The 21,658-nt window shown below is 29.3% G+C and overlaps 3 protein-coding genes across 4 annotated transcripts; 2 read left to right on the top strand and 1 right to left on the bottom strand.

Moving 5' to 3' along the window:
• Window positions 1-413: 413 nt before the first annotated feature.
• Window positions 414-5,671, top strand: LOC145182537 (uncharacterized). Its single transcript, XM_090084877.1, has 7 exons — window positions 414-432; window positions 1,056-1,131; window positions 1,527-3,158; window positions 3,280-3,436; window positions 4,222-4,311; window positions 4,984-5,037; window positions 5,442-5,671. The coding sequence occupies exons 2-7, from the start codon at window positions 1,083-1,085 to the stop codon at window positions 5,470-5,472; spliced, it is 2,013 nt and encodes a 670-aa protein (XP_089941003.1). The 5' UTR covers window positions 414-432; window positions 1,056-1,082; the 3' UTR covers window positions 5,473-5,671.
• A 6,861-nt stretch (window positions 5,672-12,532) lies between these two features.
• On the top strand, window positions 12,533-15,661 carry LOC145183582 (NF-kappa-B-repressing factor-like). Of its 2 annotated transcripts, none has more exons than XM_090086393.1 (3): window positions 12,533-13,035; window positions 13,225-13,368; window positions 14,826-15,661. In XM_090086393.1, the coding sequence occupies exons 1-3, from the start codon at window positions 12,855-12,857 to the stop codon at window positions 15,605-15,607; spliced, it is 1,107 nt and encodes a 368-aa protein (XP_089942519.1). In that variant the 5' UTR covers window positions 12,533-12,854; the 3' UTR covers window positions 15,608-15,661. The 2 variants fall into 2 exon arrangements, with proteins under 2 accessions (XP_089942519.1, XP_089942520.1); XM_090086394.1 differs by having other exon boundaries at window positions 12,969-13,035; window positions 13,225-13,375.
• A 2,258-nt stretch (window positions 15,662-17,919) lies between these two features.
• LOC145183352 (bone morphogenetic protein 2-A-like) lies at window positions 17,920-20,819 on the bottom strand. The gene is made up of 2 exons (XM_080058684.2): window positions 19,904-20,819; window positions 17,920-19,780 (listed from the first exon to the last, which is right to left on the bottom strand). The coding sequence occupies exons 1-2, from the start codon at window positions 20,211-20,213 to the stop codon at window positions 18,972-18,974; spliced, it is 1,119 nt and encodes a 372-aa protein (XP_079914810.2). The 5' UTR covers window positions 20,214-20,819; the 3' UTR covers window positions 17,920-18,971.
• Window positions 20,820-21,658: the final 839 nt, after the last annotated feature.

Raw genomic sequence — 21,658 nt, 5'->3', positions numbered from 1 at the left:
TTTGGTTCGAACTTATAAAAAATTTACATAATTAAATTTTATAAAACCATTTGCTGTTTTGCAAAATATACAGACAGACACGTTGGAGGGTTTGTTGTAAAAACATACCAGAAAAGACTAAAATGTTCATTATTTTTATGAAGTATTTTTTTCGTTCTTAAAGACTTTGAAGCTTGTGTAAATCTTCCAAGAGAAATAAAGAAATATATGAAATAAAGATTAAAACATAAAAATTATATATGCAAAAAAAAAAAAAAAAAAATATAGAAAAAAAAAAGTTATCTAATGATATAGCAGTTAAATTAATAATTAAATCATAGAAATTATTTACGCAATAAGAAGAGTTATGTTTATTGGTGTTATTTAGAAGCTCCGTAAGCAATGACAGGTTGAAATTGAAGAAACATTTGTTTGCGTTTAAAAGAAGATTATGTAATTTTTATCGTATTGATTATAATTATTGTTTGTTTTTTTTTTGTTTTTTTTTTCTTATTGCCTACAAATGAAAGAAACGAATCATTTAAAAAAATTTGATTTTTAATGACTTTAATGTATGGCAAAAACCATTTACAGATGCGGACAAACGTTGATAGATCGATTTAAAAAAAAAAAACTTTCTACAGGATTAAAATCAAAATGATAACAAAAACTTTTTATCAATTTTTTTTGCAAGTCCCAACTTTTATAGGACTTATGTGTATTTTTACTACATTAAATATAGAGAAATATCTTAAGTTATTCGTTTCTCATTGAAAGCCTATTTTTACTTATAAAAAAATGATTGTTTTTTTTTTTTATATATAATAATTAAACTTGTTTTCCGAGAAATAAGCGCGAAAAGCTTCCGTAAGTACATTTTTTGTTCTGTTCACCTGTAGAACCTTAATAGTTAAAACAATAGAATATCTAGTCCTTAGAAATGCTAAGGTTTTTTTTAGTAGTGACACAATTTAGTAATAAATGTTATCCACTTTTTAGCAGTACTTACATCTCTACAACATTTAAACAAAAATGCCTTCAGATTTTTTTTACGAACTGAGTTCTCTTGATTTTAGGTAAATATATATCTGTTAAAGGCTGCAATGGTTGTCTACTGCTTGGTATACTTTCTTGCATTTTTATATATAAGCGGTAAGAAATTGCACATAAAATTTCAAGTAAATATCATCACCAGGCCTGTAGACCCTGTTAATCTTAAGAATGTTTTACTTCCTTTTCTCCTTTATTCTGACAGGAGCATTAAAAATATTTATACTTAAAAATGTTTTACATTATTATGATAACTTTTCTCCGCCATATTTTTAACAAAAGTAGAGCCTCATTTACTAGTTAGGTAAATAAATGTAAATAACAAGTATTTTTAAAGTTTTCAATAAACTTTTTTCTGTAAAATAGTGATATTGACATAATTTGTACTATAAATATTTAACAAGTTATATCAAGCACTTCATATTTACCTAGATTTGATTTATAAATGTATATGCCGCAAATAAATTTTAAAAAAGAATGAATTCTTTAATTTTTAGAAGTTGGCAGTCAAGTGTCTTCCCAAGAAAATATTTCACTGATGCCTTCATTTTATACAGAAACATTTTTAATGGAGTCAGCCAAAGCAAAGCAAATGGCTGCTAATATTGTATTAACATCTATGACTTCATTTACATCTATGCCTTCCTTAACCTCTATGCCTTCATTGATATCTATGCCATCAATATCTCTATCTTTATTACAAACAGAGGTACTTCCAATATCTGCAGTTCAACTAAAATTTTCAGAAGTTGAAGAAATATCTTCTCTTTCTTCTTCAATCAAAGTAGCAATCTCTGATTCATCTACTATATCTTTTGATTTAAGTGCTTCTTTATATGAGCCATTGGAGATTTCTTCAAAACAAGTTGAAAGTTTGAGAAGCCCTCCTGCTATTTCAGTTCAGTCACATCTGGAATCCTATACCCTATCTATTAGTGGATCTCTATTAGAAATCACTAGTTATCAGCCCGATAGATTAGTATCACAGACAGATTTTTCTGCTAACATGATTTCTTCCTCAGCTATTAGCAATATGTCACCAAGATATTCAAGCAACACTCTATCGTCTTTTATATTATATGGAAATGCGTCAATTCTTACTGCAACACTTCCTTCAAATTTTTCTTCTACATCAGCATTAGCTTTGAAATCTAGAGAGTTCAGTTCTGCTATCTTACAGTATTCCAACCAAACAAGCTCTGAAAGACTACCAATTACTATGATTTTAGTTACAAGTGAGCAACTATTTTCATTAATGGCAACTAGTGCAAATTCACAACAACACAATCAAATCCCAAGTTTGGTAACCTCTTTGATGGAAACATTAAAGCCAACCTTATCTGATATTTTAAAAACTGATTTTAGGGCATCATTAAAGACTTTAGCTTCTGCCATTCAGCCATCAGCATCTTTTTTTATGGTGGAGACTAGTTTAGCATTAAATACCTATATGTTATATTCACTAAAGACCTTGACTCATACACTACCTTCCATATCATCTCTTGTGAAAGTTAATAGATCTGTTATAAGTGAAAGTATAATTTATTTACAAAACACCAATACCTCAAGTATTGTATCATATGTTTATGAAGATACATCTAAACTTACTTTTACAACTAATATATTTTCATTGCAAGAAATATTGACCTCCCAAACATTTTCAAAATCTTCTCTAATAGAAAGCAATGGAAGTTTAACTGTAAATTTGACATTTTCACTTGAGACGTTGGCTTATAAGTCAAGCCCAGTATTATCTTTCTTTAAAGTTAATGACAGTTTAAGTGTAGCTACACCTGATTTATTCTCTGCTGATTTTAAAAGTACTGCAATGCAGGAAAGTAAAACAGAAATAGATTTATCACATGGTTATAAAACAGCCTCATCAGTTTTTCAGTTAATAACTAACAGCACAAATTTGTTTATTACTCCGATAGAAATAAATGGATCTGCTACAAAAGCAATGGTCAACTTTACAGATAATGAAAGCCTAATTACTTCATTATTGTCTTCTTCTACAACCTCAAACTTAAATGACTTGGATTTAATTTCAAATGTTTTCAACATGAATGTCACTGGAATTTTTAATAATTCAACAAGCTCAAGTGTATCCCTGTTATTGAATCATTCAGGTATTTTGATTGAATTAATATAAGATTTTAATTGATGTAGTTGAAGCTCTTACTACATTTTGAAGCTTTTCTAAACAACTTGTTAACCAGTTTTTTAAATCTCACTTTTTAATTTGCATAGAAAATTCAAATTGGATTTCAACAGAGCCTATTATTCACAGACATAAAAGCTCCATAAAATTGGGAGAGACAGTTGGTATATGCATAGCAGTTTTGATTTTAATAGTCTCTGTAGTTCTACTTTCTCGTTTATGCATAAACAGAAGAAACCAAAAGAGGTTTGATTTTAAACTGCTTTTAGAGTTTAGAATAAAGCAACCCTTTTGTAAATCAAATAAATAAGTTATTGGTTATGAAACAAAAAAACAAAACAAATTACAGTAATAAAATCAGATTATTTTAAAGCAAATCATTATAGAAAAAAAAAAAAATATTGATTTTGAAATTCTCATAAGATAAAATACCAAATATAAATGGTTAGTCAAAAACTATATTTAACTTTTATAATAGTATTACTTTATTTAATTACCATATCCTAGAGTAACCCTCTTACTTTTTAAACTATAAGTTTAATCATTTATAATAATTTTATAATTTAAGGGGGGTTGTATAGAATTGGACAAATCAAGCCAAAATATGCTGCATGTGTATTTTTATTTGATCTGTCCTAAACACACAAGCTTTTTAATAATTTTATTCCTGCTAGAGAACATAATCCTTTAAATACTCAATCACTTTGAGTTAAAAATGACTAGTTTAAGGTTCTCTTCCTTGTAGATATTTTTTAGATTTGTAAAATCAGGGAAGTTTCTCAATTATTCTGTCACATTTTGGTTTTGATTTTATATTATTCATGGTTTTAATTTATCACTATAAAATTATGTGTTTTTATACACTCTCTGATATTACTTAGCACTACAAACTTATTTGCTGTTTATTAAAATAATAGCATTTTATTAAGATAGTAGTTATAAAATGCTTTCTTTATCTATAACAAACAAATAAAACTTCAAATAATGTACCAAAGGTTGTAATTTCAGACTTCAGAATTTTTCTGATTTAGACACTATAGGCTGTATGATGATTTCCAAATACCAGGGTTTACTGAGCTCGGTGGAACAGTTCATCTGGTAGAGCTAAATAATGAAGAACTGTAAGATTTTCTTTTCATGATTGAATTCTTTTGAATCTGACTTTTTCTTTTGAATGAATCTTTTGGGATATGTTCGAAATGTGAAACTTCAAGCTTTTAAGTTTGAAGTTTTGCACTATATATATATATATATATATATATATATATATATATATATATATATATATATATATATATATATATATATATATATATATATATATATAAAATTAATTTTTGATTGAATAAAAGTTTCGCAACAACAAACTGTGAAACTCTGATTTATTGATATGCTTTTTCCAAAAGTATTTGATATGCATTTTGTACAAGTTCGATGTTTTCTTATGAAAATGTTTGATATAATTTGAAATCTAAAAAGATAGAATGAAGTTATTTGATGAGAGGATTTTAAAATTTTTACAATTTTGGGAAAGTTTTTAAACTTGTGAATTTAAGTATTTGAGAAGTTGAAAATTGGAAGTTGTTAGTTTTTAATAAAAAACTAACAACTTCCACTAATAAAAACTAATAAAACTTTTCTTTATTAAAGCTTCATATTTTCCTTTTATGGAATTCCTTGATTGCATTTTTGCTCAGTTAATTTTTTCGAATATGTATGATTTTGTATTTTCTTTTCTTTATTAACTATACATTTTTAAAGTCTGGGTTGCTTCTTTGTTTCTATTTTTGTAGAGGAGAAAACCCACTATACAAGTTAAAATGTTCAGAAAAAGCATCCAAAAAAGGGTATGTTCAAATAACACAATCCAAGTTTTAGAAATGGTTATAACCAAGCAATTTTTTATTTCATATCAGCTTCTTTTAAAGGTTTTTTTTTGTAAATCTACATATAAACTAAATTTCCATATGTGGTGGACTTATATTTATTAACTGTGTTTCAGTGTGAAATGTATGTATTTCTTAACTATTTATTACCATGCTCTTATTTTTATCTTTAACCTCTTAATCTGTGTTTGTATGTATAATAACCAGAATTCTTTAATAATATTTTATATAAATATTTTCATAGCAAATTCAGATTTCATTATTGATAACACTGCTGTTTACCAAATTAAATGTTGATTGTTAATTGTGAGGTAGTTTTAAGGTGCCCCACTCCCAAATCCCACTAACGTTGTTGTCTGTTTTAGTGAGTATAATGGCGCACTAATATTCGACTAACAATTACTAACCGTTAAATGCTGACCGGTTTCCACTTTTGTGGATTGTTTTATTTTCTTGAATTTTTCATTATTGATTGTAATGTAGTAGTTGAAGGAGAAATTTTGGTTATTTAATGATTTAAAATATTGATCTTTCTGTTGTTGTTTTATACCATTCGAATTTTCTGTTCCAAAACTAAACTAAAAATGATTTGTTTCTCATACGTTTTGTTTTTTTATTTTCGTAATTTTTTGGATTACTATATATTTAATTTTATACTTTGATAGATATTTGTTTATGTTCAGTTTTATAAGTGTTTTCTTAAAAAAATGTTTTTTTTCTTGAAATTAAATTCGAGCTACTTAAAAATCTGATCAAGGTTTTTTTTATCGTTCGCTTTAAGCGTGTCTAATTCAAAAATAAGTTCTTTCTCCTTGTGTTTTTTATTGATTGATTGATATTGAAGTTTATAAGAGTGACCTTTATATTTCATTTTAAATATATATCAAAGTATTATTTTTCTTAAAAGTATCGTATTTTATTGCATTACCCTTCCTTACGTTTTTTAAAAAATAGAAACAAAATGTGACGAAGTATATCCTGCACTGTAAAAGTCTATATCATGAGGGTCAAAAAGTAGCGATATATAGGAAATTTCTGCTATTTAGAAGTAATGTTTCTACTAACTTATGTTTCCAATCAGAATATCCATTTCTCTAAATAAATTCATTAAATTTTGGGCCAAAGAGCAGGATCCTCAATTCTTAAAAGCAACAATTAAGGAAATAGGATTTAATCTACGTATAATTCAGCTACCTTTAACTTGAGCATTCTGCATTTCATAAAAGAAGCAATATTTATAATTAGTCATACAAAAATAACTTTCTACTTACTGTGATATTGATAGAAACGTATTATTTTCTTCAACAAGATTATTCTCTGGAATATCTATAGGCTGTTGATCATCTTTGGATTTAGGGCCATAAATCCCATCATCATCTTTTTTTAGCTGTACTGGACCTGAATCGTCTTCTCCACAAGGAAGGGGATCTGGATCATCTTCAGAAACAGGAAAATCGTCAAGAATATTTTGAAGTTGTAAATCTTCGCAATGAGGGTTATCATCAGGATCAGGAAAATCTTAACGATTAGTAGCAATCTCTTGAGTATTTGCATCTTTCAAAGGCTTAAGGTGACGCAAAATTGAATTCTTCTGAGTGGCTAGGAATTTTTCTTCCGCAAATTTTCTTTTTCTATTACTACCACAAACACACTTTTTCCCTTTCATAGTTGCTGTCTGATGAGTTTAATGCTGTAATTTCCTTCTTCACCAATAAGGATGGGAAAACAAAACAAAACTAAAAGAAAGTGAAAAAGCCAAAGTACTATAGAAAAAAAGGAGCATATCCGTGATTATAGTACGAACTCGTAAAAGTTAAAAAAAAAAAAAAAAAAAGACGAGAAAGAAGGAAAGAATGTGGAAACAGCGTTTCTTCAAACTTTTCTTCTTGTGAAGAGATAGTAAAGCCTGTTCCAAGTTATGGAATGGAATTTTCTTCAACCTAGTCTTCAATGTTTGCAGGTTTTAAATTGGTTTTGAAACCTAAAATGGTCCACAGTTTTGTTGATAATAGACAACTATTAGAATTTCTCTTGATGACGTAACATGATTTGAATTTCCAATTAGTGCAGAAGTTACTGGAAAATACAGGATTTATCTTGGGTTAGCTTGGGAAGCAAGAGAAGTTTGGTTTGGTTACTCTTCCATCATTTTAATGGGTTAACGTTAGCTTTTTCAACAGGTCCTGACAAACCTAAGAAGTGTTCTTGCTCCAATTGTAATTTTACAGATAATGCAAAACGCTAACAAGCTATATCCCTTTGCGATCGTCAGTTGCGTATTGCAATGTTTGCATTTAGCTATGATGTCGCCATCATTAACTGCTTCTGTGTAAAAGTGGAGATAAACTCTGAAATTTATTTCACAGCTATTAAAATTAAATGGTTTCTTTAAAGAAAAAACTAAATATGGTTCATAGGAACATGTTTTAAGATCTTGTAGCACAGAAACTTTTTCCTTGGGAATTATTATTTTTTTTTTTTTGAATTTCATCAGGAAATATTTCTTCATTCCAAAAATATAAAAAGCAACGTTTTTTACTATTTTAGGAGCTCAGGAATTATGTTGTTAAGATATGTACTAATGTCAAATGAGGATGGCTTGTAAGATATTAAGGTAATTGACCTCAAATTGCTTCCTTCCTAAAACTACGTCTCCTACAATCATAATTTTTTTTTTTTAGGTTTATCTTTAACTGGACTAAAATTTATCGACAGATTTGAAATTTCATCAAAAAATCTCTTTTCGTTTAAATTTTATAACCATGTAATATTTAAACTCGCTCCATTTACCCCTGAATTAACATTAAAAAGTTGTAACTTTTAAATGAAAAACTTTTTTTGATAAAGTTTGAAATCTGACAATGAATTTTGATCTAATTTATAATAGAACCAAAAAAATTAGGAACCAAACCCTAGGGGAGGATTCGAAAGATCGTTGCTTAAAAACATAGACAGAGATAGAATCCCTAGAGGGCAGGAATTCCATAAAGTTTCTGTCAATCATCCTAACCAGTTTATTTATCTTAAACCAGTTTAAACAAATAAAGTCCCAGAGAAATTGAGAAAGTGTGACGGAAAATGCTGAACAAAAAGTTCAATTTATCATGTGTCCAAAAAAATTATTACGCAAGCCTTTTTACCTACATGGAACGAAAAATACCATAGTCTACAGATAATTTTGGAGAAATTGAACATTTCTTTCTTAGATTACAGAGTATCTAAAGATTTTGCTTCAAATGGTTGGAAAACAAATTCAACATAAAAACACCCTTTTCCGTTTTGCATGACCTCATCTCCTATTTTTTAAAAAGCTTACCATTACACTTTAGAATCTTCGTGCAAATTTTAAGCCAAATAGATGGCTCACAGTGCAAAAAAAAGTAAAAAAGTACACAAATATTGTTTATCCCAGAGTATCCCACCAAGGACAGTATAATTTGGAGGACAATTTTTGCAATAAGTTGCTTAAAAATAAACTTTGAACAACACAACAAACAACTTTGAACTGTTTTTTTCAGGAGCCTAGTTTTGGAGCTTCCGCTGCCAAATACATTATAGTACTTAGAAATTTTGAAAAAGTAATCATTTGGTGTTTTAGAAATTCAATAAACTTGATATACACCAAAATTTTGAGTTGTCCTCCACAAACTCTAGAAATCTATGGGTGTAAAGCCCAGTAAGTTTTTATCACGATTATTTTTTTTCTGAACCTATCTGCGATAAAACTACGCGCTCTCTTAAATACAAATTTAAAAATTTATTACTTGTTTAGAACTTCTTTATTACTTGTATAGAATTTGTGAGAAATTCACATTCAAAACAACGTTAATTTCTTTAAAACTAAAGATAGATATTTACAACTTAACTAACGGTACCATTCGTTATGTATAAGTACCTAAGTACCAAGTATCAAACTCTTAGCTGTTTTTTAATTAAAATTAAAGTTACACTAAAACTTGCTTTTATTTACCTAACTCTGCAAGTCATGCGTCGGAAAAAGAAGGATCAACTAAAATATATTATCTAAATATTATTTTGTCTTAATGACATTCAATATAAGTAAATTTGTAAAAATCGATTCCGCATGCCATAAGGGTTTCGCAACTGATATTAATTGTGGGTATGCGCATGATGCATAAACTAAAATCTGCTTCTAAAGCTGTTTTTTTTCACTAGCTTCGAAAACCGAGCTTTAAGTGGCCTTTTTAATTCATTGATATAAACGGTACAAATAATTTAAAATTGAGAAATCAACATTATAGTTGTTAACTTACATTTTAGTAAGTGTTACTATATCGGTACAAACTCAGATATCCAAGTCTGAAGCTACAATCCACTAGTGAAGTTGCACAACATTTTTCCCGCGAGATTCACCGCTATTTTTATTCTTAAATTAAGCGTAGGAAAATCAATTTTTTAAAGGTACTGTTATATATTATTGGATTTTCGTAACCGGTTATTTGTCATAAAAACGTCATAGTTTTAAAATAATCCGATAATTGATTTATTGAATTTAGGCCATGAAGTTGCTGTTTTCATTAAATCGCTTGTAACAGAAAGTTTTTCGAACTAATTCGTTATCATCAGATATTTATATCATCAGATATTTATATCATTAGATATTTATACTCACATTTCGATAAACTTTAACCAGAGCACATGTTTAAAAAAGGAAGTCGATTAATTGATGTAAGAAAAGTCTGGAAATGGCAATTTTGATCAATTTGATTTAGACTCTTTTTATTAAAATATTAATAAGTCGGACACAATCACTTTTTTCCGAAACAAAATAGGTTTTTTGTAACGAACCGAGCCGATAATAACAAAAAGGCAAAACGCTGATGATTATTGCTGAACGTGAAGCAATGAATGAGGATACGCAATCCAAATGAGTAGAAATTTTACCAAACAACTTATTTCCCAGTTACTGACATATGACTAGTTGTATACAGAAAAAGCTTGGAGGAAATCTGTTGTCGGTCTGCAATAATCAAACAAGCTAAATCTTTTTAGAGGAAAGTATCAAAGTTCACGTTATGCTTTGAAAAAATGAGCATCAAAACATTACGTCGTATTTACCTCTTAATCATGGTATATAAATTAACGTCCTATTTTTTATCTTTGAAAAAAATAAAATTCTTGTCTTGTTATTTAAGTTGATGTGGAGTGTAAGTTAAGCTTTTGATCTCTGTTAAAGTCTTTACTTATACAACGTGCTTAACAAGTGCTTAAAGTCTTTACTTATACACCGGGGTATGGTTACGTATTCTTTATTTAAAATTTCCACCTATCTTGTGTAAACTCTTACAATAATATGAAAAGAAAAAAAAGTGACGATTCAACTTTTAAAATTTGAATATAACTTATAAAATGCTGATGAACGTTTGAACAAATGAAAAAATAGCTAAAAGAAAATAATGAAAAAAACAACTTTTCAATGGGTTACAGAATAAGTTATGATTTGATGACAATAACAATGCTGAAGCTTTTAACTACAATCTTTACGGAACACAGATTGTGGGCGAAAAAAAAGAAATATTTTAATCATATTTAGTTTTGGTCAAAGCATTCGTCTTTTCATTGGTTCTCTAAATTTTATCTTTTAATTTTAACTTTTAGTTTTTCTTATAAATCAAAACCAATACTTTACTTAAATTTTTCAACTTCACTCATTTTTTTAAAAAAGTAATAACGTAATCAACATGTAATTTGTATTCTTATTTGGAACTTCAAAAAAAGGGTTATGCGGTGTTTTTTTGTTCTACAAGTAACACTGAGAGATAAAATATAATTTTGAGTATTATTTTGTTGATTAAAAAAAAAATGGTTACCATATTTATTCATTTTTTTAGAAAAAAAAAAAAAAAGGGGCAGGGGGAGGGGGAGCTGCAAACGTAAAATATCACGCTTCACTCGCTCCAAATTACCTTAGTTCTATGATAATGTAAAAATATGTGGATTTTTTTTCGAAAAAAGAAGTTTTTGCGACACCAGCTTATGCATTGAGCCTAAATATTGTACCCCAGCAGGGATCATAACTCTTATCAATTGTTCTTCATGTAATATATCAGTTCTCGGTTAAAGCAGATGTTTGTTATAGTTAGTGACGCTATTAATGAGTTTCACACATCCAATCTGATTGTAGTAAAAACTGCTGTTGAAGCCTTTTATGTATTAAAGAAGTTATCTGAGCTTTTTTTTCTTTTTCTTTTTATCTTTTGGAAATTCAAAAAATTATTTCTAAATTGCACAGGCTAAATATGACCTTGCCATAAAAATAAATGAGTGTCACCAAGGCCAAATTTTCCCTGTCTAAACTTATTCCGAATAAGGATGACTTCAATTTTTATGACGAGGTGATTTTAATCCTAAGAAGATTACTATTCAGGAAGAAGCAGAGGAATCTTTTTAGTTTAAGATCCTCATTAAAATGAAGCTTCTGATTTCAATACTTTCCTATATTCTTAGATGATTTAACCAAATGTCTCCAATTAGTCTTATTAGATTATGCTGACCTTATGAAATCCTTGGGATCAATTTAGGCACCAGAATGAATTGGGTCAGTCAACTAATACTTCCTCAGCACTTAATTTTGCTACGTGGTCTGATTTTATGAATGTCCTGTATTAGGAACTCACTGGTTTGTTGAATCTTTTTGTCTTTGGGAAGGAGTTTGCTATAAATTACATAGAAGAAACGCAACACTTAAAAAAAATTTAAGTCAAATTTAAGTAATGATGTGTTCATGAACTTTTTCGTTCCTATTATATATTCTGTTTTCTTTATATAGTTGTAAATTTTAGAAAGGTTAATACTTTCAATATTCAATTTAGAAATTTCTTTTTGTTTAAACACATCCACTAACATTATTATATTATTTTTTTCACATTTTCAATGCAGTTTTTTCAAAAAGACAAAATAAAATATAAGATAAACGTAAAATAAAATATAGATGAAACTAAAATTATGCTGCATAAAAAACCAACAACATGATAATCTACTAGGTATGTTTAAATTGAATTAAATAAAACTATGTTTTAAAAAATATCTTATGTTTATGAAGATAAAAAACTTAGAAAAAAGAAGAAAAAGACTCAAATAAGAAGTCTTGCATTGGAGTACTCAAGTAAGAATGAGAATTTTAGCTGACTGCAATCGTATCTGATATATCAGGTACTATTGCAGTCGGCTAAAACTCATGTTATCAATGATACGAAAAATTGAATAAAATAAAAAAACTTTTAGCTTCTTTTTTTTATTTTCCCTTCATACCTTCAGCTACTTTGGTTTAACCTAAAAACTACACCCTGAAAACTAAAAACTACACCTTGAAGTTTGGAATGGGAAATAAAAGTGAGGTGTTCTGCGCGTTATTTTACGAAGAAATTTAAAGATTTCATTAAAATTTCTTGTTTCTACGGCCTCGAGCTATTGAGCTCAATGGCTTCTTCTTTTTAGTAAAGTTCCGAAACGCGAAAAAGTGAAGTCTCCTTTCCAAATTATTTGATAATTTTTGTTTTACTGGTTTTTAAAATTCAGATGAAGATAAATCACTCAGATACAGCTCGATATGTACAAAAGCAATATGAATGCATAGCTAATATTAAGAAAGTTTCTCTAATTTACAAAGTTATTGTAAAAATCCCAATTAGTTGCTTCGTTTTTATGGTTTGCGAAATGTTTTTATTAAATTTATAAATAATCAAAAAAAAAAAGCTTCGTATAGGTTTCTTCAAAGCTGATATTAAAATAGATATTTGATAAAAAAAAAAAAAAAAATGCCAGAAGAGTATCTTGGTATTCCACGGCTCATGTGGGAAGGTGACCATGAATGGAGGGCTAGAAAAGCTTTTATTGATACTAACCAGACCTACTATCACGGTGATCGTCTTGCATCTTTATCTATGTCTTGGGCTAACTGGAGATTTATGGGTTGTTCTTATGGGCCTGAAGTTCAAGGTTTGTTTGTGGAAAATATAAAATACAGTTTTGTTTTTATATTATATATAGAATATATTTATAGAAAAACATTTTTTATTAAATAGAATTAGAACAGCAAAGACTTATTTAGTCAAGAATTATGAGTTATGTTTACTCCATAATCAGTTGTTTAAAAGTGCATTACATCTATATATGTTTAAATTTTAGATATACTGATGGATTGCAATAAAAGAATACCACGTGAAATTGAAGATGAGATTGATCAGTTAATAGAGTTAGCAACACCTAAAGTAAAATTTGTAAAAGCATCAAGCGAAAGTCTTGGTACACGTACTGGTCCACCAACGCAAGGTAAAAAGTAAGACCATATTTTATTCTATGACAAACTGTGTTATTCATTATTTTCCTTAAAATGGTAATATGTTGGTGACTCATTTTGTTTTCATTTGGGGTGTTAAAAATTATTGTGGTATTAAAATTTAAAAAAAGTCCCAAACAATGACTGAGAAGTAAAGTTTTCATTTTCATATTCTCTGAAATTTTATAAAGAAAATATACATTCATCAGTTGTAATAAAGTTCTAATTGAGTTGCAAACTGTGACTAATATTTTAGCTCTATGCCTTTAACAAACTCTTTCTAACTATGGACATGAATAAAACATGATTTTCATTAAAACAATAAGTTTTAAAATAGTGCTGGATTAAGGGGAGTAGGTGGGGTATCTGCTGTTAAGTTAATTATGAACCAAATGTTAAGTACATTGTTTTAATTATGTCACACTGTGAGACAGTCTTTATATATTTCGGGGAAATTGGGGCAAGATGATGAATGTTTTGCACTTATATCTTAGTCAATAATTGTTTTAATAAGTAAAACTTTATCAAGAAATGATAAACAATTATTACATGTCACTTATGTATTAAAAAAAACCTTAAAAAACTAACTAGATATCTAGTTAAAATAACTAAGTTATTTTCCCCAAATTTTTACTTTATATATATGAAATTTGTCATTTCTTAAATTTGTCTTTCAGACTTAAAAGAGCACTTATTGTTCTCTTAACCAAAAAGTCTCTAAATTGGTAAATGTAACTGTAGTTACAGATTTGCCTTCTGTTGCTTAGAATAAAGAAATTATTTCTAAAAAATTATCTTTTGCTCCAACAAATTTTTTTAAAAATTGATTGATTACCACTTTCAAAATCTCAATCCTTTTATTCATGAAATGAATTTGGACTTTTCTGTGAATAATATTTAAGTTAGTTGCTATTTTTAAATTTAGTAAATTTTATTAGTTATTTTAAATATAGTTAATTTTTGTATTTTTTTATTTTACATGAAAATTAACATTTTCTTATTGTTCTTATTCAACTTCAACTTTTCTTAGTGTTTTATTCAACTTCAACATTTTCACATAAAAAAAAGTTTCACTTTTTAAAAATATTAATCAATATTTAAGATATAAATTCACGTAAAAAGAAACTTCAACAAAATTACCATGGAATTATTTTCTTTTGTACAATCACAGTACAAAGACGTTAAATTTAACAAATTATTATACTTTAAAAAAGTTTGAAGACAAACATACGGCGATTATATGAATATTATCATTAATAGTTATGTATTTAACAAATATATTTATATGTATGTACTTTTTAAATATATTTTTTTCATTTTTCTGTGCAAGCAGTCGTGGCGATACTTAAATATTGAACTAAAATTAATATGATCCCGTTAGTCAGTGAATTGAAAGTATTTTTTATTTATCCTCGTATTTAACGTTTTCAAACGTTTTTTTTTTATGTAGCCATCGATGGTGATACTCCTAAACGATCAATTTTTGAGGACACAGTTCGAAAGCCTTGGACTGGGAATGAAATGGTGCGCGGTTTAGTTTTATTCGTCAACAAAGAAGATGACGAATCGAATCCCATAAATATATTACAGGAAAGTGTCGCCAAGTGTAAACGAGAAATCAATTACATAAATAAAGGTTTCATTAACAACGAGGTTCACATGGACGTTTTTATTGATAATATTCTCATAGCGCACGGATCCGGTGCTAACAATAAACTCTGCAAACAAAATACCGCAGCATTAGCTTTTGAACTTCTCAAAAATTACCAAGGCGTTATTTATAAAACTGATTTAATAAAACGTCACAAAAGTGTTTCTATGATTCCTAAAAATGATCTAGTGAAATCAAGTTACTATCAAGCTCCGAAGTTGCCGGAATCTAATTTAGGTAACAAGCTTCTTCGTAAGATGGGCTGGAGTGGGACTGGTGGTATGGGTAAAGATGGGTGTGGTATATCAGACCCAGTTTTTGTTGAGGGTGCACAAGGACGCAGCGGGATCGGACATGAATTTAGCGACCGTTCTGTGCGCATTTCAAATGTAGAGGGGTCATTGCTTTCGTTTTTGCACGATTCAAGAATAAACGAAATTAGATTTTCATCTGATTTGACTAAAGAGGATCGTGCACTTGTTCATAAACTTTGTCAAAAGTACCATTTAAGGCATCGTTCTTTCGGTAAAAATGAGGATAGGTATCTTCTTGTTTCCAAAAAATTAGACAACTTATTTTAAAGTTTTGATAAAAATTTATTCTTTAAATTTAATTCATGATTAAAATCTTAAAAATTTTCTTTTTGTAAGAATAAAGTTTTCCTAAAACAACAACAACAACAATAACAAAAAAAAAAAAAAAAAAAAAAAAAGCGAGTAAAAAGACAAGATTTCCTTAAATTGTTGTCAAAGTATTGGCGCCATTTGGTCGATTGTTTTTTGTTTTGCTTTTACATGTCATCATTAGCGGCTTTACGTCGATTTAAGCGGTTAAAGTGCAACTTAAACATTTACAGTTAAATCCCGGTAAGTCGAACCTCCAAGGGACCAAGGAAATTATTCGACTTAACGAATGTTCGATTTAGGTGAAGTTTTTTCCACAATTGAGTTTTCAAGGAACCAAATAAAACAGTTCGAGATGATAAAAGTTCGAGTTAATCGGTCTCGGGGCTTAACTGTATATCTTTCTCAGCGTTACGAGTTTTTGATTAGTTCGACGTTTTAAAAGTTCAGCGCTTATAAAAGTTCGACGCTTACAAAAGACCTCGAAGAGATAAGGCATCTAACGTTGGTACAAATTCCTAAGCAAGCAAAATCCCTGATTACTTATTGTTGATATACATTTATATGTTAATCTTCTTTACACTTTAATATCAATGCGAGGCTGTGAGCGAAAAATGAACATGGAATTCATCTACATTTTAACAAAAAAGGCAAGCATCTATGGCTTCCGTACGTAAGAGGTAGAAAGAGGCGGACTGAAAGCCGAGAAAGAGCTAATAGACTCATCTACGGTCATAGCACATATAACCCTCACGCTTTAAGAAAAAAGATGTTTGGGTCACAAAATAATTTTGTATTTCATAACATTATTATGATTCGTAATCTACGCTAGTTGTCTTACGAATCTTTTGTTTTGAACCTATGTAGAGATTGGGTCCAATTTACAACAATCTTGCGCAAAACGTATGCCTCGAAAGAACACCCTAAGACTAAAGTTTTCGAGACCTTTTGATGGTCAGATCCTTTGTGCAACACATCACATTTACAGTCAATTAGGTCATCACAGACATTGTAAAACAGTCTACTTATGACGTAAAAACTTTAAAGTTACTTAGCACACGAGGAACGTAAATATCAGTCACGCTTTATGTTCTCACGCGTGGAATAATAGATAGATCATAACTTGTTTTCTGCAATTGACAAAAATTTTGTTGTGTGGTCAAAAATAGAAAAATTTACAAAGGATATAGACAAGTAAATTGGTGTTATATCATTTAATTTGGTCATCAGATTTTGATTTTTTTTATAAAACGTTCTAAAGTATGACAAACATTCGATATTTTTTTAGAAGCAAAAAAAAAGTTGCGTTGAACAAAGTTCACAAAAAGTTTACTCGTCAAAAAAGTTTCCTCAGGTTTAAACAAAATTCAACAGCGTTGTTGAATTTTGTTTTTGGTAAAAATCTTATCGTTTCTGGGTGCTTATTTTTCTCCCTGAAATAAGAAAAAAATCAAGATTAAAAATTTTTCTTTTTAAAATATTCCATTTCTTTTAAATAAGTTTTTATACAAGACTAGCCAGTTAGATTTTGCCACATTTATTTAGATACAGTGGCGTACCTAGGGTAAATAGCGCCTGGGGCAAACATCGATCTCGCGCCCCTCTTCCCCCAGATAAAGTACTTAATTACAATTTTTTAATAAATGATGACACAAACTTTATTTTATATAATATATTCATTTTATATGATATATTATTTCTTAATTTATTTTATGTAATTCTCGCTTATTATATCGCAACCAAGCCTCTTTTGCGCCCCTTTCAGGCTGGCGCCCATGGCACGTGCCCTGCCTGCCCTACCCTAGATACGCCACTGTTTAGATAAATTTATTTAAAAAGATACTATGATTTCCCTAGAAAACCTTTGGATGGAAACGTTTTCGTGGAAAAGATCTAAGTTAAAAAAAGTTTTTTTTAAAGAAAATTTCGCATGTTTACAGATAAATTTTAAAATTTGTTGAGTTCGCTGCAATTGAAATTGAGGATCTTTAATGAGTTAACAATAACTGATACGCTAAGTGAATATCAGGCCTAAAGTCTTGAAATTTACTCGCACAGTTTTAATATTCGATAACGAGGTGAATATCAACCCCTTGACACCCTCTAAAAAAATGCATAAATGAAATGCGTTTCAAAGCTTCGACGGGAATCTTAAACTTTATCTATAGAGTCACAGCCTCATTTTTTCTTCTATCGGATACTTTAAATTTCAAAATGCAACGAAGAGCCACGGACCAAGAAACGTAGACAACGTGAAAAAAGAAACAGTATTAAACTATTTCGAATCGATTCTAACAAAATGGTACATTGTGTGGGAATTGCTTAAAATAATTTGTTCAGTTTTAAAAGTTCTACGCAAAGAGGCTAATATATGTAAAAGATATATTTACAACAAATCTAATAATTTATTATATGGATAAAAACAAATTTATTGACAAATAAATATTTAATATTGCTACAAAATCTAAAAAAAGTTTTCTTGCATAAGTTGCATAAATATACCAGCTAATACCCAGTTATTCAAATGTTTTGTTTTACCTTTAGGAAAGGTTTTACAGCAAATTTGCTGTTTATCAATTGTTCGTCAGAGATGAAGCTTTACATCAGATTATTGGAGTCAAGGAAATCCAAAATTAGTGTACCCCTGCACACATATTGAATAGTAAACACTGACGTAGCGCCATCATACCATTTAAAACCAATTTCAAAATAATTATAAAGAAAAGCCGCCATATTTCCCTAATGTTTTTTCGATTATAGGAGACTTGCTTCGTTCATCCACTTCATTCAATAACGAATTTAACAACAACAAGAGAAGATTAACACTATAAGATTAGGTAGAGAATTTTCGATTCTGTTTTCGTATTTAGAAGAAAAATACTAAGCACTTAAACCATCAACTTTTCTCTTGTTCTCTGTGAGAAATGCGCAAATAAAAAATAAACGACAAACGATAAATTCTCAGTTGGGAATAATAACAACAATGTATTAATACTTAGTTCTCGTTGAAATGTTTTAGGCTTTCAATTCTTGTAGTTGTCCTCGTTAAATACTTCCACAAAACTAAAGTAATTTAATTTGGCGAAGCGATAAATCAATTTCTAAAATTACTTTCTCCATATTCTTGTGAACACACTTTATGAGTTCTCTGCGTCATACGCAATTGGATGAATAAATTCCTTTGGTTGGAAGTAGTCACATGGCTGATCATAGGTTCACACTCTCTGCGTTTCATTTTTTTTTTTTTTTTAACTTTCAATAAAATTGAAGCATGTCCTAGCTGTAACTCGTGCTGATTGGTCAAAATATAATTTCCCCAATTTTAACGACACCCACACGCAGTTGCAATCATATTATCCGGCCTTTTAATAACTATCTTACTTTTATGATCTAAATAAACCACTGTTGTTTTTTCAAGTTTGCTTGGTATACAGCATAATGGTGGAACTTGGCCTTTCATTATTTTCAAAACAGTGTTTTGTATAACTGCGTGATTAGTAATATTATAATGATGGCTAAGTGGGTGCGGACAATAACCAGCACAATAGTTTAGTTCATATTCTAACGGTGCCAATACAAATTCATTCCAACCTACCTTCACTAAGTCAAATTCAAACGGGTGTAAATGACAAGTGTCTTTTTTTATTTCGTTATTTACACTTTTGTTAAAGGTGCTTCTCTTAACCCTTTGGGGCTTTTTTTTTGACTTTCTAGTTTTCTCTCCAGCTAAAGAGTATATAACAAGAACGGGTCTTTTGCTTTGCCATTCGTCATTGTCTGTATTTCTACGGCGTCGAAGGTGCAAATGATCGTTTAGACTTATACCAATATTCAAAATTGGATTGCTTAAACTATTATTTTCAAGTTTTTGACGAACAATTTTAGTAACATCAATGGAGGAAAAGCCAAATCGTGAGCCCACAACTTTTCTTACAATAAAGGGTATTGTGTCGTTATTGTAATAAATTGAAACACGATAAGGTATTCTTTTTCCGAGATTACTGTGAGGCTCACTAAAAATATATAACTCTGCGCGGTGAAATTTGTCACTTTGGTTTAACAAAGTTATTTCAAACTGTAAGTTTTCTATTCCCTTTTGCTCACTTCCTTCATCGATATAACTATCCGCTTCTGTTAAGAGAATATATATGTATATAATTACACAAATACACATACACACACACGCACGCACACACATATACACACACACACACGCGCATACAAAATTAAAAAATCTCGTATATAACTTTATACCTTTGTGATGAAGAAACTGTATTGTATCAGCATTTCTTTTGTCGAGATCTTCATAAGCATCGTCCAACCATTTGTAATAAAGCTTCCATACTTGAGCAGGAACTTTAATTTTATTTTTCGGCTTCTCTGGTTTAAAAGGTAGTCCTAAAATACTAAGAAATTTCATTTCCAAAACAGCTTTGATTTCTTCTTTCATCATATCACTGCTTTGACTAAAATCTATTTTTTCTTGGAAACCAATCGCCTTAAAGCATAAGTTGGCAAGCAGAAGAACCCACAATATTTTTCTACAAAACTTTGCAATATCCATTTGAATTTTCGTTGTTTTAAGTTTCCTGAAGTATCAAAGCAATATTTAAATACATATTAGCTGATGTAATGCTAACGAAAACAATCTTTTTACTGGAGTTGAGTTACGCATACAATTTTTGCATTTCTTTGAAACTTTTACAGCGCAAAATATAGCCCAGTCTAAAATATCAATTTTGAAGGACGTTTAAAAAACGCGAATATTCGTCATCAAAGCGCCCCAAAATTCTTTTTTGTTTTCGTTTTGAAGTAACAATGCAATTACTCTAATTGAGTGTGAATACGTGTGACGTCATACCTTAACCCTCAAGTTATGAATGTCATTTAATTAAGTAAATAAAAATAAAAACAACAATCAATATTTGGAATTCATTTTTTACTTTTCTCTTTAAACAATATTTTGGTCACGAAAGCCATTTACAAATCTATAAAAATCACGCATTTTAAGGTCAAACCAATTGAAAAAACTGATTTAAAAAACCAAACCTCCGTAAAATTACTTCCACAAGAGGACTTATTTTTAAAACGAATAGTTTGCGTGAAACTCGCTGCGTCGTACTTCGAAATACATCGCACTACACACCAACGTTTAAAAAAAAAAATAATTAAATTTTCACATAAGTCTTAATCTTTATCAGAAAAGTAAACAGGGTATTTTTGATATTAAAATCCAAATATATGCCGAATGACTTGACTTAACAGCGCAATAAACAAGGTCAAGGTAATACCAAAACATTGATGTCAGAGACTGAAGTTTTTTTGATTTTTATTTCTCTTAAAAAAAAATTACGTTATCAAAATATTTGTTGTTGTTGTTGTTGTTGCTTTTGTTGTTGCTGTTGTTGCTGTTGTTGCTGTTGTTGTTGCTGTTGTTGCTGTTGTTGTTGCTGTTGTTGTTGCTGTTGTTGTTGCTGTTGTTGTTATTGTTATTGTTATTGTTTGTTGTTGTTTGTTGTCGTTGTTTGTTGTTGTTGTTTGTTGTTGTTGTTTGTTGTTGTTGTTTGTTGTTGTTGTTTGTTGTTGTTGTTTGTTGTTGTTGTTTGTTGTTGTTGTTTGTTGTTGTTGTTTGTTGTTGTTGTTTGTTGTTGTTGTTGCTGTTGTTACTGCTGCTGCTGATGATATGATAATGTGATGATGATGATGATGATGATGATGATGATGATGATGATGATGATGATGATGATGATGATGATGATGATGATGATGACGATGGTGATTATGATTATGATGATTATGATTATGATGATTATGATTATGGTGATGATAATTATGATGATGATGATCATGATGATGATGATTATGATGGTGGTGGTGGTGATGGTGATGATGATGATGATGATTTTAATGATAATGATGATGATGATGATGATGATGATGATGATGATGATGATGATGATGATGATGATGATGATGAATGATAATGATGAAAATGATGATGATAATGAT

The sequence above is a fragment of the Hydra viridissima genome, unplaced genomic scaffold (genome assembly GCF_058129835.1).
Source record: "Hydra viridissima isolate aposymbiotic clone 2 unplaced genomic scaffold, HvirCarnegie_v1 scaffold_4, whole genome shotgun sequence".
Lineage (NCBI taxonomy): Eukaryota > Metazoa > Cnidaria > Hydrozoa > Anthoathecata > Hydridae > Hydra > Hydra viridissima.
The sequence above is the reverse complement of the archived record's forward strand: the minus strand, read 5'-3'. Positions and strand labels throughout refer to the sequence as shown.

Coding starts and splice junctions, on each gene's coding strand:
- LOC145183582 (XM_090086393.1), top strand. CDS start 12,855: ATGCCAGAAGAGTATCTTGGTATTCCACGGCTCATGTGGGAAGGTGAC. Junction 13,036..13,224: donor TTATGGGCCTGAAGTTCAAG/GTTTGTTTGTGG, acceptor TTTAAATTTTAG/ATATACTGATGGATTGCAAT. Junction 13,369..14,825: donor TACTGGTCCACCAACGCAAG/GTAAAAAGTAAG, acceptor TTTTTTATGTAG/CCATCGATGGTGATACTCCT.
- LOC145183352 (XM_080058684.2), bottom strand. CDS start 20,213: ATGGATATTGCAAAGTTTTGTAGAAAAATATTGTGGGTTCTTCTGCTT. Junction 19,781..19,903: donor ACAGTTTCTTCATCACAAAG/GTATAAAGTTAT, acceptor TTCTCTTAACAG/AAGCGGATAGTTATATCGAT.
- LOC145182537 (XM_090084877.1), top strand. CDS start 1,083: ATGGTTGTCTACTGCTTGGTATACTTTCTTGCATTTTTATATATAAGC. Junction 1,132..1,526: donor TGCATTTTTATATATAAGCG/GTAAGAAATTGC, acceptor TTTAATTTTTAG/AAGTTGGCAGTCAAGTGTCT. Junction 3,437..4,221: donor AACAGAAGAAACCAAAAGAG/GTTTGATTTTAA, acceptor TTTCTGATTTAG/ACACTATAGGCTGTATGATG.